The 25,258-nt window shown below is 41.7% G+C and overlaps 1 protein-coding gene across 1 annotated transcript in view; it reads left to right on the top strand.

Moving 5' to 3' along the window:
• Positions 1–24,841, top strand: part of DDAH1 (dimethylarginine dimethylaminohydrolase 1) — a 129,736-nt gene extending 104,895 nt beyond the window's left edge. The window contains exons 5-6 of the mRNA XM_080802288.1: positions 22,111–22,254; positions 24,476–24,841. Coding sequence (XP_080658414.1) covers positions 22,111–22,254; positions 24,476–24,592 — 261 coding nt within the window. The 3' untranslated portion in view covers positions 24,593–24,841. The remainder of the gene's footprint in view (positions 1–22,110; positions 22,255–24,475) is intronic.
• The last annotated feature ends 417 nt before the right edge of the window (positions 24,842–25,258 follow it).

The following is a 25,258-nucleotide window of genomic DNA, read 5'->3' on the forward strand; positions in this document are numbered from 1 at the left end:
TTATACCTTAAATATATACAGGTTTTAATTGTCAGTTATACCTCAATAAAACTGGGGAGGCAAAGGCACAGCATCCACATCCCATCCACATCCCATCCAATTTTTCCTAAATCTATTCCAAAATCGACTTCCTTTCCAGGAACCTGGATTAATTACCTGCCCTCTGTCCCAAGAGGATAGACTGTAATTCCTGCCCTCTGGAGGGACTCACTGTATTGATTTTTAACTCAATCTCCTTGGTAGCGTTCAGTCCTCCAGTCAATTAGGGGGAAAAAAAGGGAAGAAAGGTGAACAAAGGGAGGAAGGCAGAGAAGATGGGAAGAGGTAAGGGAGTGACATTTAGCTAAAACTTTCCCCAGCTGGGGGGACCTTTCTCCCCAAGCTGGGGGGCTCTGCCATCTGCTGGCCAGGCAACAAGATCACCCTTGCCTTCCTAACCCCTTGTGGAAACCAGTTCTTTTCCCCTTTTGGCATCTGCAGTTTTGTTTGTTGGCCTTTTTTTTTTTTTTTTAGCTTAATAAGTCCATTCTTTTGTATCACGATGAATTATTATTTTAAAATGCTTTTGATAGAAGTACTGAAAGGATGTGGTAAGAAAAGGATTAGGAGATCACCACTCCTTTTTTCCGTGTCTTTGTCATGTAAATGTAGCTGGAATCTAGTAAGTGGAATTCCAGTAGACTTGTAATTTTACATTGACACTCATAATGTATCTTGATGGAAATGTCTTTTGGTTTCTTATCTACTTCCTGAAATAACTAGCTGCATTTGTAAGATTCCTTGAATGAGCACATAGGCTGCTTTGCAGCTAATTTAAATTGCATAGCACAGAGCATGTTTTTCTCTTTTGAATGACTAACTATATAATAGAGGTCACTCAGACAGTATTTCCTCTCATTTTTTGACTCAGCTTCAGCATTGATTTTATGTCCAAAAATGTCCATGTTATTTTATAGATGGTCATATAAAGAAAGAAGATGGAAAAACCCTTAATGTGTTTGGATTTTGTATGTTTTTTTATTGCCTGGAATTTCCTTTGATGACAACTGGAACAACAAATAGCAAAAACCAAAAGACAGAATGCGAGGTAACTAGTATCAACAGGGTGATTGAAATGGAAAAATAAAGACTCTGCATTTCAAGTGGTTGTTGTCACAGGGAATTACAGTGTGTAGCCACAGAATTTCCCACTTTGGGTCTTTACTGTGAAACGCATGCTGACAATCCCATTGTGGGTTTAGTTTAGTCTTATTATTTGGTTGTCTGTTCTAGTTGTATTCACCAGATCCACAAAACAATGATTAAAAAAAGAAAGAAACTACCATGCCTGAATTAAGAAATTAACAGAAAACCAAATAGCCTCTGAGTTTGTAACAACTGTTGATGCTGCTTTTCCTGGCAGCAGTTGTCTTATCTGACAATATTCCCAGAGCTGTATGCCAATAAGGCTGGGGTGGCCAAAATAAAATACTTGGCATAATAGGGCCATAAATAATCTGAAGCTATGAGACCAAAACAGCCATGCTGAATTTCGGCACCAGTTCCAAAGCAGGAAGAAGGCAAAATTGGCCAAGTAGGAGAAAGGGAATAATAATAGTGTTTTTATTCTCTTGAGCTTTCAAGAAAATTTCAGAGAAAGAAGAGGAAGAAATTACATTTAAAGTGCTATTCACTCTGTCCATTATATGATGGGACATTGATAAATATTCAGCAGGCTTTGTGGGATGTTAGAGGGGGAATTCAAGCATCTGTTGGATGGCCTTTGAATCCAAGACTCTTACTTTCAAGAGAAAAGGCCTAAGTGACCTTAAATTAGTGGTTTTTAATGATAGGTGTGGCTTAAAAACCACCTGAGGAACTTTCTAAAAACACACTGACCTGGACCTGCCTCAGAAAATCCTAATGTTCTGGGTCTGGATCGCATCTCCATTTCTGAAAAGCTCTACAGGTGATTCTGATACACAGACCAGTTGAGAGCCACGGCCTTTGAGGATTTCTGCAACTTCCAAAAGCACCTACTTAGAATCCTGAATAATGCACACCTGAAGAAGCCAACCACTATATATCATAGGTACAAGGGTATGTATTCCAAGTTTCAATAAAAGTAGAGCAAGTGTCGTGATTAAAGCTATCAAAAGCTAGAAACTCCTTACCTTTTTGCTGCCTAAAGTTCAACATTGTGTGACTTAAAATATAATACCTAACTGGATAATAACTCAAATGCCATCATCTACTCCATTTGGCATGCTGAAATTCCTTATTAAAATATTTCAAATGACCAAAAATTGCTCCTATCATTTTCTGAGGACAGGATATTTGCCTTTAACTCATGTTTCCATACCCCCTCCCCTAACACACACACACACACAGACGGAAAAATCTAATAGGACCTGATCTCTGGGTGTGAAGATTTGTGCCAAAGAGACAAAAAGGTTAAACTTCACACCATTACTGATGTTAAACAAGAACTTACGTTTAAAAATAATCATGTTGATTCTAGTAAAGAAGCGTAGTTATCTAAAGAGCCAAAATGGCAATAAGTGCTAAGCTGGTAACTTAGAATCCCAGTTCATGGGTTGTCCTTCTGGCTCTGCCACCAGCTCTCCCTGTGTGACCCTGTCTCCTGTACTCAGTCTCAACCTGAATAAACAGAGTTGAATCAGCCTCACTAGGAAATGAGAGCTTCATTCCTTCCCATCAGAAGCTTCAGGGTGGGCAGTTAAGGTGAAGGACTGTGTCTTGAACATGTGGATGTGCAAACACCTGGCAAAAAGTAGCAACCATTTAATTTTAGAGCACCAGCCATAGGGATAATTCCAAAGTGGGTTGACTGTAGACTCTTGACCACAGTGACATTGTTCTTTCAGTGGCTATGGGTGATGGGAGACTTGTGCATAGCTGAATATCTTTACGCGTGTTTGAGGATAGAAAACCATGGGGCACCTAGGTGGCTCAGTGGGTTAAAGCCTCTGCCTTCAGCTCAGGTCATGATCCCAGGGTCCTGGGATCCAGCCCCGCATCGAGCTCTCTGCTCAGCGGGGATCCTGCTTCCACCCCTCTCTCTCTCTCTGCCTACTTGTGATCTCTGCCTGTCAAATAAATAAAATAAAAATCCTTAAAAAAAAAAAAAAAAGAAAGAAAAGTAAACCACAGAAGACTCTAACCTAATTCCATTTTTCTTTGAGGAGGCATCAATTGAATAACTATCAAATTGGATATCTAACAAACAGCATCATTTTCTAATTTATACATAAAAATCTAATAGGAAAAAAAGGTGACACTTAGGGGCACCTGGTTGGCTCAGTCAGTTAAGCACCTGACTCTTGATTTCATATCGGGTCATGATCTCAGGGTGGTGAGATTGAGACCTGCGTAGGGCTTCGCACCCAGCTTAAGATTCTCTCTCTCTCTCTCTCTCTCCCGTTGCCCCTCCCCCTCCCACATGCTTGCTCTCTCTCTCTCTCTCTCTCCACTAAAAAAAAAAAAGGTGAAGCTTCCAAAACCTCTCATTACTATTCCTTTTGCAGAAAGACTTTTTAAAAGGCAATAGGAAAAAATAAAACAGTGGGCAATTGGAAAGAGTCATAGATGAGCTTGAAACATGAGCTCCCTGACCCCCAATCCAGCAGTGCTCTCTATTGAACAGCAACTCTATGAAAGATTCTATCCCAAGCACAGGGGACACTGAGATGAGTAAGAAACAGTCTCTGCCCTCAAGGCCCCTCTGGCTTAACTGAAGAAACAGGACAGGTCATTAAAAGATAAATACTGTCACAGTGTGACACAAGATCCATGACTAGTAGGTGTGGGGTTCCCCTAGACGGGGTAGGAGTTCTAAGAAGGAAGTGATCACAGGAGGCGGGAGTCAAAGTGCAAGTGGACCAGAATGAACAGCAAGCCTGTCCTGTTGTAGAGGAGGAGTGGTGATTACAAAAAGGATAGCTGGGGGAATATCTATTTTATAATCAATAGACAATGGCTGGAGCAAGGGCTGGGTACAGGGGGGAAAAAAAAGTTAAGCTTCCAGATGTAAGTTGGGGCTGATTCAGAGGCCAAGGAATGAGGGTTTTCTTCTCTTTGGACTGTGGGGAGGCACTCAGAATTTTTTAGCAGAGGTGTAAACGCTGAAGGTGGTATTTTAGAAAAATTCTATCTGGCCATATGCCTGTAAGGATTTAAGAAGCATAGAGATTAGAAGTAATAAAATTAGTTAGGTGCCATCACACTGTCCAGAAATAAAGAGGAGAGTCTGGACTAGAGAAGTAGCCGTGAAAATAGAAAGGGCTGTGCAGAAGCTGAGTTCCATTTAGAGAAGTAACAGAACACTGTGACTGAGGGGTTTGAGGCGCACAGGAGAAAAAAGGAGCAGATCAGCACTTTTGACAGATATTTATAGAACTCCCGTGCTGTACCAGGCCTTGTACTAGGTCCTAGGGGGACAATGAGGAACAAAATGACTTCAGAAATGACTACCAGATGGGGTGACTTGGGTGGAATTTTTGGAAAAGAGTTCCAACTCTCCCTGTCACCATGAACTCAGTCCTCCCCATCTACACAGGAACAAACCAAAGAAAATCTTTGGGCAAAAGTATGTTGCGGGATTTCACTGACCTAGATTCACATTTTGGAAACTGAGCTATACTCAGACATACTCAACTGACAGTGGCTTGGGTAGACATCCCATGTCTAAGCTTGTAACACACTAACGGGGTTGGCTCCCATTTCAGTTTCCATTGGCAGCAGTCAGTGGCTCATCCAAATTTGGAGTCTCTGTCCTTTACTCTTTTCTGTTTATTTTTTATCTTTATCTACTCACCCTAAAGGCATAACAAAAAATCACTTAAACATATTACATGCTCTGCATCTCCAGTGGTGTCCTGTTGTTTTTTGGCTGAATTGAGTTGGCAAAAGACTGCCCCCACCCCAAAAAGGATGTGTGTCGTGGGCTGAAATCTGCATCACAGCATGACCTGCGTGACTCTCTGGGCCATGCCAATGCCAGTACCCTTGATGTTGAAAGGATTAGGAAATGTATCAGTTGAGCTAGAGGGAGCATGGTTGAGTTTTGGGTTACTGTTTCTCCGTGGAAATCACATGTATTAAATGCCTTATGTGTTGATGAGTATCCTATTGCTTGGCTGAAGGTTAATAAAGCATATGGTAAAACATAGACACTAAATTAGAAGTGACATTTTAACCCTGAATTACACTCCAGCCTCTAGGGAAAACATCCATACTACCTCAAAAAAACACCAGGATTTGGGCCATCCTTAGAAATAATGATATGCAAGAGAAACAAATTCAGTTTGCCACCACCTTCCTGCAAAACCATTCCACTAGTATTATTACCCTGCTATTAATAATCACTTACTGGGGCGCCTGGGTGGCTCAGTTGGTTAAGCATCTGACTCTTGGATTTGGCTCAGGTCCTGATCTCGTGGCGTGTGAGATAGAGCCTCATGTCAGGCTCCATGCTCAGTAGAAGTCTGCTTGGATATTCTCTCCTTCTGCTCCTTGCCCCACTTACTCATTAGCTCTCTCTATCAAATAAATAAATAAATCTTTTTTTATTAATTTTTTTATTAACATATAATGTATTATTTGTCCCAGGGGTACAGGCCTGTGATCGTCAGGATTACACACTTCACAGCACTCACCATAGCGCATACCCTCCCCGATGTCCATAACCCAACCACCCTATCCCTATCGCCCAACACCCCAGCAACCCTCAATTTGTTTTGTGAGATTAAGAGTCTCTTATGGTTTGTCTCCCTCCCCATCCCATCTTGTTTCATTTTTTCCTTCCTTCCCTACCAAGAAATATTTTTTAAAAAATAATCACTATCTTTATTTTTATCTTTCAAAATGTTATATTAGTCCAGCAATATGTAAGAGTATTTCTAAATCTACTTTTCATTGATGGTCACTGGATGCTGTGGTTGGGGCCCGCTGTTGCTCAAGCACTATCTGTCTACAGATACATTAAAAAAGAAGTGGGGGAAGCTTTGCAGATTTTACAACAGCCATTCCCTTTTAATCTCTTTCTGAAGTGGGATTAAGTTCAAAGCTGTGACCACATATCCAGAGGTGACTCATCATATAGAGTTTCAACCAAAAAAAACAAAACAAAACAAAACAATTGGAAGCCAAATGAAAGGTGTTGAGTCTATTGCATTTCATGCACATTTTCTCATCACTCATTTGTTTTTCCATCCACACTCTGGCAAGGGATAAGAGCTCAATATTTCTCAATATACAACTAGTAGTAGTTTTAATATCGGTAGCAGTAATAATACCTTTTAGGTGTAAAAATCAGGTTAATTTAATTTGAGAAGTCTGAGTTAGTGGCTTTCAAATTTTAGTGTACCCAAGAATCACATAAAGTGCACATTTGAAATGCACATCACGTTCCTCGGATTCACTAGGACAAATTCTGATTCAGCAAGGCTGGGAAGGAACCCACGTCATGATTTGGATGTAGGTAACCAGTAGATTCCCCTGTGAGCAACACTGGGACAGTCTGGAATTCACCAGATAGCACTTCCAACACTGGGATATGAAGGCAGGGGGAGAAAATTCATTCTAAAACTAAATTGCTATGTCCTTGAACAGAAAATGTCATGAACTATCATTCAGAGTAATATCATACTGAGTAAAATAACTGGCACTTCAGAGAAAGAGCTCTCATGTGAACGAAAATGCAGAATTCCACTAGGTTATTGAAATACAACTGCCTAAGAAGAACTCACTCTTCTCTAAAATGCTGTGTCTTTTTCAGGGGAAATGCTTATAGAGTAAAAGATATATATCATGTGTTTCATCTCTCTCTGTTGGTAACACTTGCATGTTAAAAACAATGTATCTGAAGTGAGTTATTGCTCTAATTCTCATTGGGCACATAGGCCATCAGACTTGAATAGAAAAGTCTTCATTTCTTCTGAGCTCTGAAGTCCTGTGGCCTGAAAATAAACATGATACTAAATTCATCAAGTAAGGCAGGGCACCTTAGTGGCTCCGTCAGTTAAGCATCTGCCTTCAGCTCAGGTCATGATCTCAGGGTCTTAGGATCAAGCCCCACGTTGAAGCAGAGAGTCTGCTTCTCCTTCTCTCTCCACCCATTTGTGTGTGCGCACTCTTTCAAATAAATAAATAAAATCTTATGAATGAATGAATGAATTCTTCAAGTAGGAATAGAGGAAGGAGGAGGGAAACCCAGGTGTCTGTCTGGGTAAGACGTTTGTCTGGTCCCATCCCTGAGCTTGTTAGGGAGAATTTGAGAAGGGCCCCTGGAGAGCAACCAGAGCGAGTTAAATTCTGGGATTCAGTGACCAGTGTTGATTACACAGAAGGGTATGGCACAGCTGTTGATAGGCAACTCCTCCTTGCTCTTCAGTAAAGGTTGAGCTCTAATTGTGTCTTACACAAAATTGCATTAGGAGATTTTAGGAGGATTTTAAGAGTTATTGAAATCCTAAATCCAGTGTTAAAAGTGATTCAGTCACTCAGCATTCAACAAATGTGTACTGAGTGTCCACCACATGCCGAGCACTGCTACAAAGCACTGCTCAGGGGGCCAGTGGTGTAACTGCCTCCCTGGAAGCTCTTAAACAATCTGTCTTTCTGGGATGACTTGCATACCTTGACTTAATTGGATTCAAACAGTGTGTCAATTGCCAAAGCGATCAAAATATATATAACGGTGATGTAAAAATACATTACTTTCTGAGTCCGTTGATGACACTAGCTAGTTGCCTTTCCCAACTTCTTATACCACCCTTCCTTTTTATTAATTGAACCTTGAGTTTTAAGTGAGCACATTGCCACTTGAAAGAAAGTGGAAAAAAGTCCGCATTTCTCAGCTTCCTTTGGGCTAGGCATAACAATGAGACTAAGTATTGCCAATGAGAGAAATGTAGAAGTGCTGGGTATGAAATCCAGGCCGTGGACTGAAAAGGAGGAGTTGTGCCTTTTTCCCTTTTTTGAATCTCGCTGCTTGAAACAAAGGATGTGATGGCTGGAGCACCACAGCTATTTCACACCAGGAGGACAGGAGCATGCTCAGCCCTAGGTCTGGAAGAGCAAAAAGCTAGAAGACCCTGGATTCGTGATGACTGTCAAGTGACGACACAGCATTATGACCTCAACACTCTTCTCATGTGAGAGGGAAAGTTTTTTTTAAAGGGGTGCAGGTCATTTCTATTATAGCCAAATTTAGTCTGTTACAGCCAAGTGGAGATAAAGGCTTTTGTTTGCCTTAGGGAGAAAATTCAATTCAAGCTGCCTAAACAAGGGAGATTTATTGGTTTATGTAGTTCTAAAGTAATGCAGACTCTATAGTGGGGTTGATTGATCTGCTCGATGTCGCCATCCAAGAACCAGAATCTTTTGTGTCTCTTCCCCACCTAACACACATGCACTTCATCAGAAAGCTGCCTGCCTTTCAGGACAGCACTGTGACTGCCAGCAGCTTCTGATGACAGGCTTGCACACCTGTATTCAGGGAGGGGAACATTCATCCTCTCAGAAAAGTAAGAAAGCTTCTTTCAGATCTTGTCTATTCTTATAAGTCTGAATTGGTCATCTGCCCATCTTTGAACCACTGACTATGAGCAAGGGCTGACTTACACCCGAGCTGCCATTTCCTGACTGCACAGAGACGTGCCGGGCTTGCAGCAAACTCTCAGGGGCACCATGGCCTCTTTCAACATTTCAAAAATAGCACAGATATACCTGTCAGATAACACACACAATTCTACTGTTAGATCGCTTGGATCTAAATTCTTAATAAACCAAAGTGTTAGGGTTTGGGGGGAAACCTTTTTTGGGAACCCAGAAGGGTGGTTGTATTTTGTTTGTTTATTTTGGTTTTGGTATGGTTTGGTTGACCTCAAGGCACCATAAAAATATTACTGAGGCTCTGTGAACCAAGAGAGGAACTGCTGGACCAGAATTGGGTAGAATTAACTTCCCCCAATTATGTGGGCTACACAGTGCAGTGTAGATATAATGAAAAGTGGGGTAGTTACTAAGAAAGCAGAGAAAAGGTGGGGGGAAAGCAACCAGAATGTTCACCAGACCCTCAGAAGAGCTAAACCCTGGCTTGCTCTTAGGGAGGGAATTATCTTTTTTAGGAAAACACAGTGGGTCCTTCGGGGTGAAAGGTGCTATTCTTGAAGGTTTGGGGTCAGTAGACAATACAACAAAAGAGAAAGCAAAAAGGAAGTGCTTCTTAGATGCACCAGGAACAGGGAGACAGGACAAGAGAAGAGAAAAGGGAGTGAGAAGAGGCCTCAGCCACGAGACAGAGTTGTCAAGTCTTTGAAGAACACCAGCATTCAGTATTCAATTTTAAGTGTTCATATTACTGCAATACTCCAACCTCCCAAACCTGGGAAAAATCTATGACTCTATGTGAATAGGGTTTTTTGAGGCAATCAAAAAAAGGCTGAAGTCCCTGCCTATGATGACATGGTTGAAAAGAAGATAGCACCTGTAAAATAACTATCTCTGAATGGATCTAATTCTCTGGAAGCTGGGGCCAGAGACAAGATGAGAATATAAGCTCCCCTCTTTCCACCTCCCACCCTTAACCCCCAAGATAGGTAGAAATTATGGAGAGGGCACAGAATAGTGGTTCTTGATCCTGTCTACATATTAGAGTCACCTGTTTAAAATGAATGTTTAAAAGGAAATACTGATGTTTTGTCTAACTCCAGACCAAGTAAATAAAAAATCTCTATGGTTGGGACCCAGAAATCTGTATTTTTTAAAAAGCTCCCCAGATGATTTTAGTCTGTAGCCATGGTTGAGAACCACTAGCTGATGTAATATCCATTATATAAATCAAGGAGTAGAGGTACAAAACATTCTAACTTAGATCTTGAAGAGAAGAGAGACCCCTTAAAGTGTAGGTGGAGGAGGGAGTAAGGGAGGAGTTGACCTGGTTCCTTCTTGTCCCACTTAAATTGTCTCCACCAAACTAAGACCGAAGGGAAAGCCTGGTCTGAGGCAGGAGAATGAAGATCTCATCCCTACCTTGCAGCTCACGGGCTTTATATGCTTTTAGTGAAGTCAATTAATTTTTCGTCTCTGAATCTCTGTAAAGGAGAAGTGGACTTGATGATTTCCAAATTCGTGCCCAGTTCTCCAACTTACGATTCTTAGTATTCTATAAAATGACCTCACTTCCTCAGCTGTTCAGAGTACTTTATCAACATTCCCTCTCTGACAACAGCAAAGACCACATGCAGAAGGAAACCAATCTTTCTTCCCAACCCAAGGTAACTCCCCACAAAAGAACAGACAAGGTGGGGATGGCTGTTTTCTTCATTAGCCGTGGTTTGGTTGTGATCATTTACAGGGTATTTCGGTTTCTGGGAGAAGATATATGGGGACAACAGCTGTTTTCTTAAACACTTATCCCTTTCTTTTCAGGGCTCTTGTTAATTCAGAGGAAGAATAGAAGAGTAAATAGTATACTTACATGGAAATTTGATTTCTTTCTTTTTATGGTTGTTTCCCCTTCTCCTTCCCATAAATATCTGCTCTTCTCCTAAAATATAAATTTGACGAGTTTCTCCTAAAAACAGTGGTTTTTCAGCCGGAGGCAACATTGCCCCCCAGGGGACATTTGGTAATGTCTGGAGATATTTTTGTTACAACATGGTGAGTGGGAGAGTGGATGCTTCTGGCATGTAGTCCATAGAGCCCAGAGACGCAACTAAACATCCTGCAATGCACAGGATGGGCCCTGTAACAAAGAACGATCTAGCCCAAAATATCAAGAGTGCTGAGGTGAAGAAACCCAGTCCTAAAATATGAATGGGATTTGTCAGCCCTGTTTCGCAGGAATTGTCATTTCTGAGCATATCACAATTAAGGTGCTTCTCCCTGATTAGAGACAGCAGTGACTCCTGAACATCAAGTAGCCCATGCCAGCAAGAGAGTTTTCAGGAGCCGGGAATTGAATAGCTATATACAGTCCAGTGTTTGGTAGATGTTTTGTATAACATTATTTTCAGATATTGGAACAACTTACTATACATGGACAAGAAGGAAATAAATGTGAGATGATCGCAGAAATTGAGTAACAAGGCCACGTGTAATTGCCTCTAGAGATTTGCATTACCAGCCTTTGAGGGACGTGGAGCTGGAGCCTCTGAGCTGTGATGTTCAGCCTCCTTTCCTGACAGATTCAGTGGAAGTAAATGGATTTTGTTTGGAGTGTGTGTGTGTGTGTGTTTTTTTTAATTTTTTTTAATTTATTTGTTAGAGAGAGAGAGAGAGCGGAGCACAGGCAGACAGAGTAGCAGGCAGAGGCAGAGGGAGCAGCAGGCTCCCCGCCGAGCAAGGAGCCCGATGTGGGACTCGATCCCAGGACGCTGGGATCATGACCTGAGCCGAAGGCAGCCGCTTAACCAACTGAGCCACCCAGGCGTCCCTGGAGTGTGTGTGTTTTAAAAAAAGATCTGAAGAACTCACTTCAGACTTTTAATAGTGATTACTATAGGGAAAGGGGGAAGACAGAAGAGTAAGATGGGGCAGAGAAGGGAGAAAGAAGACTTCCATTTTTTAAAATCAGCTTTATTGAAGTAAAGTTTCCACGTAATAGTACTTTATTTCATTACAAATCCACACTTCACACTTCGAATGTACAATTCAATGAGTTTTGACAAAGGTATACAATTGTTTTAAGTCCAATAGAACTTCAACTTTTCACAGTTGAATCTTTTACAAGAAGCTTATGTGTTGTAATTTTGTTCATAGTTAGTTTTTTTGTTTATAATTAAAAACATGTTTTTGGAAGAATTGTCTGAAATTACGTACTCCTACCTCACCTCATTTTGTAAAAGCGGCTTACAAAGATGCATGAAGGATAGCAAAATAACCAGAAATAAAAGGGTAACATGACTTGAAAGGAAAACAATGACTTAACTTGAAGCCAAGGGGTCCCTGGGTAGCTCAGTTAAGCATCCGATTCTTAATCTCAGCTCAGGTCTTGATCTCAGGGTCGTGAGTTCAAGCCCCACATTAGGCTCCATGCTGGACGGAGCCTACATTAAAAAAAAAAAAAAAAAAAAATTAAATTGGAGCCAAGTTTAAGAATACAGACCACTGATTCTCATTTCATTCTTTACACATAGGACAATCAGACTTTAACCTTCCAATTAGTCAGTGTGAAAAGGGAAACCCTTTTCACCTTATTTTGCCTGTTTGAGAGCTTTGATGAATTTAAGCTCCTATTTAACAAACTCAGTTTGCCACCCTTCCTTCCAGGAGTTCATGAGTTTCATAAATCCGTTGAAGCTTAATCCCCAATCATTGCTTGCCCAAGAGGACACAAAAGTTGGATGAGCCAGATTTTAAAGCTAAACTTACCCATAGCATTACCAGAGAGGTAACTTTCTATGTACAGCCAACTTAAGCTAATAACATCCACGAACCAAGTCTTATAAAACCATGAAATTTCCTGTGTAGGGCAGTGGATTCCTGGAGTCAGCTCCTACCAGCTTATGAGGCTGATTGTTAAATTTTCAGGTATTTTGAGGCACCTGGGTGGCTCAGTTGGTTTAGCAACTGCCTTCGGCTCAGGTCATGATCCCCAGGTCCTGGGATCGAGCCACACATCAGGCTCCCCGATCAGCAAAAATCAACAGAAGCATTCTCTTGTGAGAATCAATTGGCAATATGAAATTTACATGTAAGAGTATTGACTATTTTATTATTATTTATAAATTGTGTGTTACCCATCCTTCATATCAGTAAAATTTATAATAAATTTATGTGGGTATATTATGCATGTATTTTGCCCTATATTTACCAGCACACTACTGCCTGGAGCTAAAAATCTCAGAGTACACACATACATTAAAGGTTGTTTTTTTTTTTAACCATCTAGGCTAAGATATAATTGGAGGCCCCAGTGATGATTTTCTTCATCTCGTTCCAGGAAAACAAAAAAAAAAGCGCTCTTTCATGAGGACAGATTCTTCTCTAACCCCAATGCAACATTTTCGCAAGGGCCAAGTAGACAGGGCAGAGGATTTTGAATGACTCTAAATCAAAGCAATAACAATTATTTTTTAAAAATCTAAATTCATGCCCTTCTGATGAGCTAGCCAAGGAATATTTGCTCATATAGAAAATAAGCACTAATCCACCAGTGGTAGGGTCAGGATTGATTGGGGGCATCATTGCAAAGTGCGTGTGTTTGGTCATTTCTTCTCTCTCACTCTGGAGCCACCTATCTAGAAGTGATAATTCCTCTTAACCCACTGTCTTTTTCCATTCCCAAAGGCTTTGCTCTTCTATCGTCTACTTAAAGAATATAACAGCTAGCTTTAAGAAAACCAATCCCTGTAGTTCAGTAGAGAACTTAGATGGCTTCAGGAGCCAGACCTTCTCCATGTAAAAGCATTTAAATGCAAACTTGTAAAAATACATGCATGTCGGGCACCTGGATGCTCAGTCAGTTAAGCATCTGCCTTTGACTCAGGTCCTGGGATTGCGTCCCACATTGGGCTCCCTGCTCCGCGGGGAGTCTGCTTCTCCATCTCCCTCTATGCCTCCCCTCCCCCCATTCATGCTATCTCTCTCTCTCTCTCTCTCTCTCAAATAAATAAATAAAATATTTAAAAAATTAAAAAATAAAAAAAATATGCATGTCAAACAAATTGTATCTATAAGAAAAATCAGCCCAAAGGCTGCCAGTTAGTGAGCTCAGAGTCTAGTCTTTCAAGGGATATTGGAGAGGTGGTAGTTTGGTGTGACAGGAAAAAGATAGGGATTTGGAGGTTGATGTACCTGGACTTAAATCCTGGGTTTACTGTCTTAACATGTGACCTTAGACAAATTACTGAATTTCTCTGGACCTTGGTTTTCTCATTTGTAAAAATGGATAATTGTGAGAAATGAATGAAGAATAGATGAACCACCAGTGAACAGAAGATAGCTCAATAAATGGTCCAGTTGTTTCTTGCTATCAAATGACACAGGGAGCCTAGGAGATCCCCAAGCCCCCAGGACCCAAAGGAATTAATTTTTGAAGGTGGGATTAGGGTGCAGGTATCTGGGAAAGCATAGCCAGGGCATGACTTCGATATCTAAGTAGGCAACAAGATACATCTTTATGAACAAGACTATAGGAGATCTGTTTCTGCCACAGAGCTAGTCTTAGAGAATATGTGGCAGGGGTTAGAAAGGAAGTAGGATCCCAGATTTTGCATTTTGGAAGTGGTGCTTTGGTCTGAATTTCTTTCCTCTATACCCCTGAAATTAGAAAATGAGGATTGTGACTCACCCAGAGAATCTCCCTTGTTCCACCTGCCTGCGCCTTGCCCAACCCCAGCCCTCCATAGAGCTCAGAGTGGTCCTCTAATAAGTGGACCTTCCTTCTGTGGAAGGTCCCAGCCTTCCACAGAAACCATTGTTTTTGAGAATCCCTTCCAGAAACGGTTCATGTGCTTTGTGGTTGTAGTTTGAAGGAGAGAACTCTTTTGTCCTCATGTTCAGGTGGGCATTATGATCTGAACAAAAACAGCAACTCCAAATATATGAGAGAATGTGTGGAGGAAATGGCAGCTAGCTTCAAAGGAAATCCTTGGCCTCGAAAGTTGGCCCAGATTTAACTAAAAGGAACCATGTTGCTTTGCTCTTAGGATCTGTATAGCCCATCTATTCAGAGAGGATATTTAACAGACAGCCTTTCTCAGGTTCTGTTCATTTTGAGCTGATCCATGGAAAGATCCATTAAAAATGAAAACATAATAGTTCTAGAATATTGTCTGTAGTTATATTGACTCAGCCTTAAAAGGACTGTCTGGGCTTAATGCCTGGTAAATTGTTAGCTCTCAATAAACTCTTGATGGACAGATAAATAAATGAATGAATAATTTTAGATATACAGTAGCAACAAAAAGTGTGCTTGAGAATCACATACTATATATCTCAATAGAATCTATAATCTGTCCTTTTTAGTATTGGCTGTTTTGATATGTTGGCAAGGGTACATATGTATATTTCATAAATGATCAATTATGAGTGAGCCAAACACGCTCTGAATATTCCCTAGCCGTCTCTAAATACCTTCTGTACCCCTTTCAGTATCTGACCCATAAAAGTCCTAAAGTGTTCTGTGAAACAACATTAGCCCAAGATTTTTTTTTTAAATAATTGATGTAATACAACCATGAGTAACAAGTGGGAGAATGTAGCTGCCTTCCAGCCCTTTGAATGAGAAAATTCCCAGAAATTCTGGGAACTGCCGGAAATGCCTGGTTGTTAATGCAACTAGCCATGCAAATTCTCTTGGGCTGAAAGCCAGACGTTCCCCACTCTGTTTTGTGACAGCTCCACTCTGGGGAGCAAGGCTGATTCCTCCAAATCAGGCGCTGTGTAACAGACCATGAGGATTCGGCCACGATGATTCGGTGGCTCTCAGAGCCATTTCCACTCTGCTGCACGCCTTCTTCATTAAGGGGGTGCCTATAATGGAAGTGAGCTTTACTTTCTTTTCACTGCTAGCATCCCCTTCGTGTGCTTGTCCTGCCTTAAATTATAGATTGTCATCACCAAGGAAGAGCCTGCAACTCAGTTATCTTTGGATGTCTTTCTCTTTCCCACCTCTCGCTGTCCTGCCTAGCCCCTGGGGCCCTTCCATAGAGAACTATTGGATTGAACCAAACACTGGTTGTGTCCAATGCCAGTAGTACTGTGTTTTACACAAAGTGGAATAATTCCTCTGGGAAATGGCACAAGTCAGAAATGGCAGTTACAGCAAGGACTTGACGCCTCAGATCTTCCTCTAGAGCCGGGTTGAACTTGCGTGTATTATCCGGAGTCTAGGGCCTCTCCGGAATTTAGAGTGTTCGTGGAGGGTTTCGGTGCTTCCTCCTTTCCATTCTGGCTTGGGACACTGTGAGAAGCAGGAAGTCCATCCCCTGGGGTTAAAAGAACACTGTATACAGAACTCTGGAGCAATACACCACCTCCACCCTTTTTTAGGAAAAAATGCTGGCACATAGAACGGCACAGCCAACAGCCACATTCTCAAGATACTTGAAATGATGCTCATCTTTTAACAAAGGCTTCTCTGCATCCACAGAGAGCAAACAAAACCTGCTCCTCCCCTCACTGCAGCTGCATCTTCGTCCAGGCCCCCCCCCCCCCAGCTCTTAGGGGCCCCGCCCTGCCACGTGCGCGGGTGAGCACAGCCTCACAGCACGGGCTCCAGCAACAGAGGAAAGATGTTAGCGATACGGTCTTCTGAATCTTTCTCTGTCTGTTCCTCTCTGAATGGTGAGCGCCCTGCCTTGTGTATATCCCTGTATTTCCTGGTCCCAGCTATAAATAAATGGCAAGTTGTCTTATTCAGACAATAGCAACATATAGGAAAGAGGAAAACAATCACTCTTACAGGAAAAGAGAAACCTGTTCTTTGTTCCAGAAACAGAAACCTTTTGTGTTTAGAATAAGTACCTCACTTTTTCAAGAAAAAAAAAAAACAATGTATTTTTTGTTTATTACTTATAGTTACCATTTCCTAAATCTTTTTCATTTAGAAAGACTATGCCTGATGTCGTTGTCTCCTTTCCACCATTGAACAGAACCCCTCACTACTCCAAATGGGGCCTGTTCTGTTATTAAAAGTCATTTCTCTAGGCACATTTTTTAACCTGTCTTGAAATGATAACCATGGGGCCTTGATAAATTGATTGAGGATCTTCTCCTAAGGTAGCTTTGTTAAGACATTTATTTTAAGAGTAGCATTTATCGGTGAATTACTGTATCTAGTCCCAGTGTTAAATTATTTCCCCGCCCAGGGTATAATTCCTTTCCTGACAACAATGAAAAAAATGTAACTATCCTCAAACAATGGGAGGTTGGTACTAGCTCTGATGTCAGTAATTTTTAAGAATACTCCCACCAGAAGCTATAAATTATAAATATAAGGTCTGGAAAAGAAGAGAAATACTAATGAGTATGGAAAACCAGTGATTACAATTTCAAATAAATGTCATTAACTGAAGAACAAAGCAAACACAGAGGAACCAAAGGAGCGAGATTGTTCCCTCAAGGAGCTGAAGGTGGGGCATGGGAGGGAGGGTGGAACGAGATCGAGTCCGAGTAAATAAAACACCCCAGGAACGGAAATACAGTCTCTATTACCCAAAAGAAGCTGGGAACTTTTTCAAGTAGGCACAACCTTGAAGATTTTAATCTGTTCCCTCACTAATAAACAAGAAGTCAGCACCGATAACACTCCTTGATAATACTTCCTCTGGAATGTACAACATTCCATGTTTCTGCTCCTTAGTCACTACCGGACTCGCATGAGTCAGACTAAGAGGGGGGAAGTTGCCAGGCTGCTAGTGGGACCCTTGAAGGTATAGTCGGGCTCATAGGTGTGATCTTGCTGTGTTCCTTTCTCTTTCAGCTCTTCTTACACTAGGATTAATAGTGTAACCTTTGGATAAAGAATGTAGTGAAATATCTATAGACCATGAATTAAACTGGAAAACCAACTGGCCACTCTCTAGTGCTTATGAATGGTGGGAGCAACGAGTCTGAATGTGATGGACCAAAATATACTGCCCATGGTTCTCCCAGTGGCTTAGAAAATTAGGTCAATGGAAATACTCAATTTTCTGGATTATGTTTTCTTTGTGTCTGAGCTTGACGAGGTAACAAGGGCTGTACCTACCATGTTTTAAGGATCTTTTTCCTACTTAATAAACCTGCTGAGGGCCTACTTAGTAAGCCTCTGGCCCAAGGAACTGTCTCCTGGTGGTCTGGAAGAAATCCTGAATTTCTCGGGTAAACTCAATCTAATTCACATGAAAGACAGTCAGTTCTAGCTGTAAATGAGCAGACTAGCCATCTTGGCCCACCTTCAATAACACATAATAAGTAGAGATTCAGACATACTACAATCCTAGACCCTGCACCCAGAAAGAAACATGCTGGCCAGGCTGACTAAGAGTGATGGCTGAAAAGTTTCATAAATCCTAATTTGTGTGTTGATTTAGAGACAGTTCCACTTAATATCTTGAAGAATCCGTCTGCTCACTGGGCTTCTGGACCATTTTATTAAATCATAGGTCGCAAACTGACAGAGACATATGTATGTTCATTTCAATATACACAAAGTTTTTTTCTTTTCTTTCTTTGTTTTAATGCTTTCATGTGCTGCAGACTGTCTAGTTTGCCCCAGATCCACCACTCCCTGTCATGTTACATCCAGAATCATTTGGGTTAGGACCATAGACTGTAGTGTCCTACTGTACAGCATTAGGAAAAAGCCAAACATTAGCTTTAGCCCCATTCACATTAATTAATGAATTATATTTCTTTTTCTGGATGAAGACCATATCTTGTTTTTATATATGCAGTTGTTCACATATATAAATTGTGAACATCTCAGTGTACTTATTTTATTTTAAGATTTTTTTAATTTATTTGTTTGACAGAGAGAGAGAGAGAGATCACAAGGAGGCAGAGAGGCAGGCAGAGAGAGAGGGGAAAGCAGGCTCCCCATTGAGCAGAGAGCCCGATGCGGGGGCCCGATCCCAGGACCCTGAGATCATGACCTGAGCCAAAGGCAGAGGCTTAACCCACTGAGCCATCCAAGAGCCCCCTCAGTGTACTCTTGAGGTTTGCTATAGCCTTTGAAAGGAGTGAGGAAGGGCTGCCTGGGTGCTCAGTCAGTTAAGTGTCTTCTTTTGGCTTGGGTCATGATCCTGGGGTCCTGGGATGGGGCCCTGCATCGGGCTCCCTGCTCAGCAGAGTCTGCTCCTCCCTCTTCCTTTGTCCCTCCCCCTGCTCATGCTCTCTCTCTCTCTCTCTCTCAAATATATAAAATCTTTAAAGAAGAAGTGGGGACGGGTGGAGGAAGAGGAGGAAAAGGAGGGAAAAATAAATCAATTAGTTGCAAGCGTATTTTGATCACCTGCTAGATGTCAAATGACTTGCAAGAAACAAAGAGGGAAGTATGCACATTTATTACACGTTTAATATGTACTAGGAACTTGTGCTAAGCACTTCATAGACATAATCTGTTTTGCTTTGTTTTTAAAAATAACCTTCAGGGGCATCTGGTGGCTCAGTTGGTTAAATGTCTGACTCTTGAATTCAGCTCAGGTCTTGATCTCAGGTTTTTGAGCTCAAGCCCCACTTTGGGCTCCGTGCTAGGCATGGAGCCTACTTTAAAAAATAAAATAAAATAAAGCAAAATAAAATAAAAAAATAAAATGTTCAGAGTTAACTCTATGAGAAAAAGGTATGACACTGTCATCCCATTTTACAGCTGAAGAAATTGAGGCTTGAAGAGCTTGCTCAAGGTCACACAGTGTATAGCAGGGCCAGGATTCAGACCTAGTGCTTTCTGATTGCAGCTAGCAACTTGACCCTTATTTGTCTGGTCATGCTGCCATAAAATACTAGAAGCTTATTAAGGGCTTATTACTGTGCCTTATTATATACATTATCTTCATTTAACTTTCACAATAAGTATATGAAAGACTATTATTATCCCAGTTTTATAGTGAGAAAACCAAGAGGTCAAAAAACAAAAAAAGCTTAAATTTGCATAGCTAATAAAGGCTAGAACTGTAACTCAAACCCAGGTCTTACTCCAGTTGATGGTCTAATGTGCCCCCTTCCACACAATGGAAGGGATTATTAATATGTTTTAAAAGCAGCCAAAAAGAAAGTCTGCCTAAGATGTATTTATGTAGTAATTCATAATAGAAGAGAGCTACTTGGATATGGATTTTTTTCTTATAAGCCTCTCCATAGTATTTCTGGGCATACCATTTTATAAGGAGGGCTAGGTTGAATATGTTTTTAATTTTCTTAGAATAGCTACTCTTGGGGAATGTCTTTAACTTCTTAAGTGTCCACATATTCAAGTAGATCTAAGGTTTCTCCATCAGGGCTGTAAAGAACCACCAGGGCAGGAGATGCCCTCTACGGGCCTGTCCCTTTAGGGGACAATTAAAGAAGCACAGCCCAGTCCTGCGGCTACCCCAAACTGTAGCATGTTGTAACAGGCTTATGTATGAAAGAAGAGTTAATGATGCCACAAAAGAAGAAATTATAAGTGCCAAATGAGGGCAAAAAGGTCGATTTTACAGCAGTTATTAGGAGAGGAAGAACTGCCGCAGCCCTGGAGGTCAAGAAAAAGGGCAAGGAAAGACGATTAATAGAGAAGGGTTTGTGGTGTCCAGATGTGGGTTTGAGTTGTCCAGATGTGGGTTTGAATCTACCCATGTGACTCTGAGCAAGTAAGTTATTTGATCTCTCTCAGTCTGTTTTGTTCATCCGTAAAATGGGAGTTCTGTGATCAGATAATACATTTTAAATGTTTCCCGTGGTGCCCTGTTTCTTCTTACTGTGTAATTGTCTGCCAGTCTCCTCCATTAGGCTGTAACCTCTCAAAAACTGGATCTGGGGGCACCTGGGTGGCTCAGTGGGTTAAGCCTCTGCCTTCGGCTCAGGTCATGATCTCAGAGTCCTGGGATCGAGCCCTGCATCGGGCTCTCTGCTCAGCAGGGAGCCTGCTTCCTCCTCTCTCTCTGCCTGCCTCTCTGCCTCCTTGTGATCTCTCTCTGTCATATAAATAAATAAAATTAAAAAAAAAAAAAACAACTGGATCTGTGTCCTGCTCATCTTTGTGTCTCTCAGCCTTTGGTACAGGGCTTAAGCTCATGCCCATACCTGATGTTTCTTTCTGTGCAAAGGATATTCCATTTTCAGATTACTTGTGCCCTCTCCCGGCTTTTGACATATTCCACATGAGGAGAAGTAAATGGTTTACTCGACTGGCGAGTCAGGGAGAGCTTATTCTATGCCCCTCTCCATGTTCTCTTTGGAATGAATTTTCTACAAGGAGCATGCAATCTTTTGCTCTCTTCCATACTGTGAATCTTACTGTCCATTGCCGCCACAACTGAGTGGGCAAGCCTGCCTACTTCTGAGGTCTAGTAACATGAAGCACATTTCCATATAGATATTGAAAGGTACAGGAAGACCTGGTTGGAAAGGTAAAATCAAACCAGATTATGGAAAATCTTGTTATACCCTTATGGCGTGACATTTCAGCAAATTCCTTTAAATATATGGATATTGATCAAGAATGAAAAGAGTCTACATGATGAAGCAGAAAATATATTTGTTTTTTGTTTGTTTATCTGTTTTTGGTGTTTGGATATTTTTGTAGTGAAGGAGGGGTGGTTGATTTTTGGGTTTCAGTTTTGTTTGTGTTGAGATGAGGATAAGGTGTCAATTTCTAAAAATTTTATAGAGTTCACTCCTGTGATTTTTTTAAGTTATTATATATGAAGGCATTTATAAACCCATCATTTGATTAATAGGCCTGCTAAATCAGGTGTTTTGTTTTTTTTTAATCAAGTGTGGTCTGGGACCATCTGCCTCAGAATTACCTGGAGAGCTTTAGAATGCAAATCTCTGCACCTCACTTCAGATCTGCCAGACCAGAATCCCTGGTGGTGAGCCCTAAGAATATGAGTTTAACATTCTCCCCAAGTGATTTTTATGCTTATTGGATTAAAGGCATCCCCTGCCATCAGACAGGTTAATTCAATTTAAGTGTATCTACAAGAGGAAATTGCGTGTGTGTGTGTGTGTGTGTGTGTGTGTGTGTGTGTTTATTGCTAAATCAGATTATTGACCAGAATGATTACCACTCTGGTCCCTTTTTCCTATAGACTAGGACAGCCCTTCTTACGCAGCCAAGGATGTCATCCAAACCCCAGCTGGGCCTTTTGCATATGTGTCCATTTCATGTCTCACTGATAGATCTTATGAACAAAAACTGGAAAAATTATGGCCAGTTTTAAAACCTTTTCAAAATTGCAGACAAACACACACTTTAAAAAAACAAAAACAAAAACAAGAACGCTTGCAGTTCTTCCAGAGAATCCTGACTTCATGGGGTTTTCCTCTGTGATCTAAATGACTAGAGGAAATAGGCAGAAACTTCTCAGGAACGTTCTTCGGCATCTGTCGCAAGCTTATACCCACGCACTGCCTTCCTTCTGTTTGAAAGTGTGGGGAAGTGCTCTGCTTAAGCTGCTATGTTTCTCCTTATAGATCATGCAGCAGATGAGTGATCACCGCTATGACAAACTCACCATGCCTGATGATACGGCCGCAAACTGTATTTACCTAAATATCCCCAGCAAAGGTCACGTCTTGCTACACCGCACCCCAGAAGAATATCCAGAAAGTGCAAAGGTAAAACAAATAAACAAACAAACAAAACCAGCCTTCGTGGCCACTGCAGCTGAGTAGACCTCTCTGTGACAGTCTTCCTGCCTGGGGATTTTTTCCATGATGGAGTGACAAATAACAGGGGCTTCCTTTTCCTCTCTGCACGTCAAATCGTTAAGGAAGCAGAGAGGATAATATAATTTTAGGTCACAAGGAAAGTTAATTGAACTCATTCTTCTCATTCTTGTCTCTGATGACGAACACAGGCACAGTAATTGAGGTGATCATGCCTGGTATTCAAAACTTTTCAAGTAAGTACTTGGATTTTGCACGTTTTTGCCTGCAGCTCTGATGACACGTATCTCCCTGCACTGAGACACTCACTCAGCATAGAGACTTACAGTTGGACGGTCAACTGTGTCATTGTTTTCTGGCAAATCTGAGCTGCCCTTCACCAGAAGGTCATTTGTTTTTTTATGACAGAGAAGCATGAGTGACCCAAAGAAGTGGGTGCTCATTGTCAGAGCTGCAAAAAAGGGGCTTTGGGCTGTGCATCCCAGGTAGCGATGGATCAAAAAGATGACACACTTGCCATCAGGCACCTGTCCCTCTAAGAGCTTCTGCATTTGTTTGCCAACATAGGAATTGTCCCTAGACATGGAATTCTTTCCTGGTCTAAGAAGATGTTCCTTGTCCTTCAGGGCATTCTGCCAGTCTCTTCTGCACACGCAGACATAGCAGTGCTCACTCGTAGACCCTCCAGGTGTCCATATCTGTTTTAGGCATTTCAGCATCTTGCTCTCTGCCCAGAGGAATCAGATACTGACACTCAGCATGACAGAAGAGCCCTTAATAGCCACTGGTTTTTTGTTTATGCATCTTAAAATTTATATCTTCAAAGATTTTAGAAAATATTTTGGCCACCTTTCCGATAGCCGGTGATATTGTGTAATCACCAGGTTTATCTTCTGAATCAGTCACCTTCTCGGCAGATAAAAAGAAAATGGGGAGATACATAGATGATTTCTCTGTTTCCATGGCTGGAAGTGTGAACCTGAGGAGAATAGAGGACCCTTGAGCCTAGAATGGGGCTTAACCAGGTCTCAGATGAATAGAGGGTCTCATACTTTATTGTGCATCAGGATTGTTAAAAATACAGGTTTCTAGACCCCCACCCTAGAATCTGCAATTTCAACAAGCACCTGGGTCAGAGAACCCACTTGGAGAAACACAGCTCTGGGCCATTCGTGCTTCTCCAGCCACATGGATCATCTGATGAGCAGATGATTAACAGCTTTGGATTCAGCCCTGTGTCCATCCACAGTAACGATGATAACGTCCATGTTTACTGAGGCTTCCCCTGTGCCAGGCACGGGGCCCAGCCCACTCTGGGAGTTATCTCATTTATACCTCACAGCAGCCCTGTGAGGGCAGTCTTGTTACTCTATTTTACCGAACAGTAACCCAAGGCTAGGAGGGAATCTGACACTTGGCTGAAGTCACACATTAGGTGGTGGGTTGACAGAACTGGGTCTGGAGCCCCACTCTGGCTCCAGCACTCTTAATTAGCCACTGTAGTGAAATTTAAGGAACAATTCTTCCTAAAGAAGCACAGTAGATCATTTTTTTTAGATAGTGTGTTCCAGGTGATTTTGTACTTTAAAAAAAAAATGTGCTTTGTTTGATCATCAGAGAAAAATCTGTGGACCTTTAATTCAAAGTTTTGACACATGCTTTCTATTGTGTCAAAAGATGCTATAAGATTCACACCTGTCATTGAAAAGCAGTGTGACCTGAAACACTTCACTCAGAGTCTGTCTTGTCAAGTTTTCCAGTGGTGTTGGTAAGGAGAGAAACCTTAAAGTTTAGTAGAGAGGGTTTTAAAGTGTGGCAAGGAAGGGTAATATTCAGACTGAAAACACTGCCACCGGTCTTCACGCATCACTCAGTCTCCCAGGGACAGCGGCAGAGTGAAGGCATCTCTGGTAAAACCACATTTTTGACACATCTTCGGCTTTGAGGTTAAAGCATTGAACTTGTGATTCACCAGGGCCTCTCGCTCCACTGGGGGCCGGTGTAGTCTAGACTGCAAGCGCCTCTTGAGGTTCAGTGGCTGAGAAGCCTAAACTCGTGAGCCAAATGAATCCTCACACTAGGTGAGGAGGTGGGGGGTGGGGAGGACGGGGGTAAGACAGAGGCGGAAACGTAACCCTTCTGCTTTACCTTTCCTTGATTTCTGCTGCAGGTTTATGAGAAGCTGAAGGACCATATGCTGATCCCCGTGAGCCATTCTGAACTGGAAAAGGTGGACGGGCTGCTCACGTGCAGCTCGATTTTAATTAACAAGAAGGTAGACTCCTGAGTCGAAGCCCCCCCTCCTCGTAGCCGGCAATACCGCACTCACAAGGCCGATGACTGTACGCTCCTGTCGTGTTCATTGACAATCTACTTGCCACTGTGCTACTAACTCTGGTTTACAAAAGTCTCCTTCTGAGTTTGCTCCGTTCTGCACCCTCCCCGCCCTCCCCTTGCGGTGGTACCTAAACTGTGGGTTTTGCTAAATGAATTAAGCAATCTAGAAAATATAGAGCTCATGAATTATTGAACTGTGATTAATGGTAGCAAAGAAATACTCATTTTCGTGTTTGTGTTATCAATGTGAGTATATATATATATATATATATATGCTGTTGAGTCGCCAGTATTGGCTAAAGAATGTCTTCTTGATCAGTCAGATAGGCCAGGGGTTCTTTTTTCCTGTTTGTATTGTTCATCATCTTTGGTTCCTGTGAAATTCCCTGGTTCCTGGCTTCTCCCCTTTTCCTTCCTTTTTTTCATCTGAACTCTGGATATTTCATTGCCAGTTGCTTTCTTTTGCCTTTCTCACTTCTGTTGCCTTGGGTAAAATCCAGGGTCTTGCCTTCTGGGTGCCTTCCTGCCAGTCCCTCCTGTGTGCCTCATTATCCTCCTCTGACCCATGGCTCCATCACTGTCCCAGGAAGGACAGACGGGTCCCTCAGCAGAACTG

The sequence above is a fragment of the Martes martes genome (genome assembly GCF_963455335.1).
Source record: "Martes martes genome assembly, chromosome: 4".
Taxonomy (NCBI): Eukaryota; Metazoa; Chordata; class Mammalia; order Carnivora; family Mustelidae; genus Martes; species Martes martes.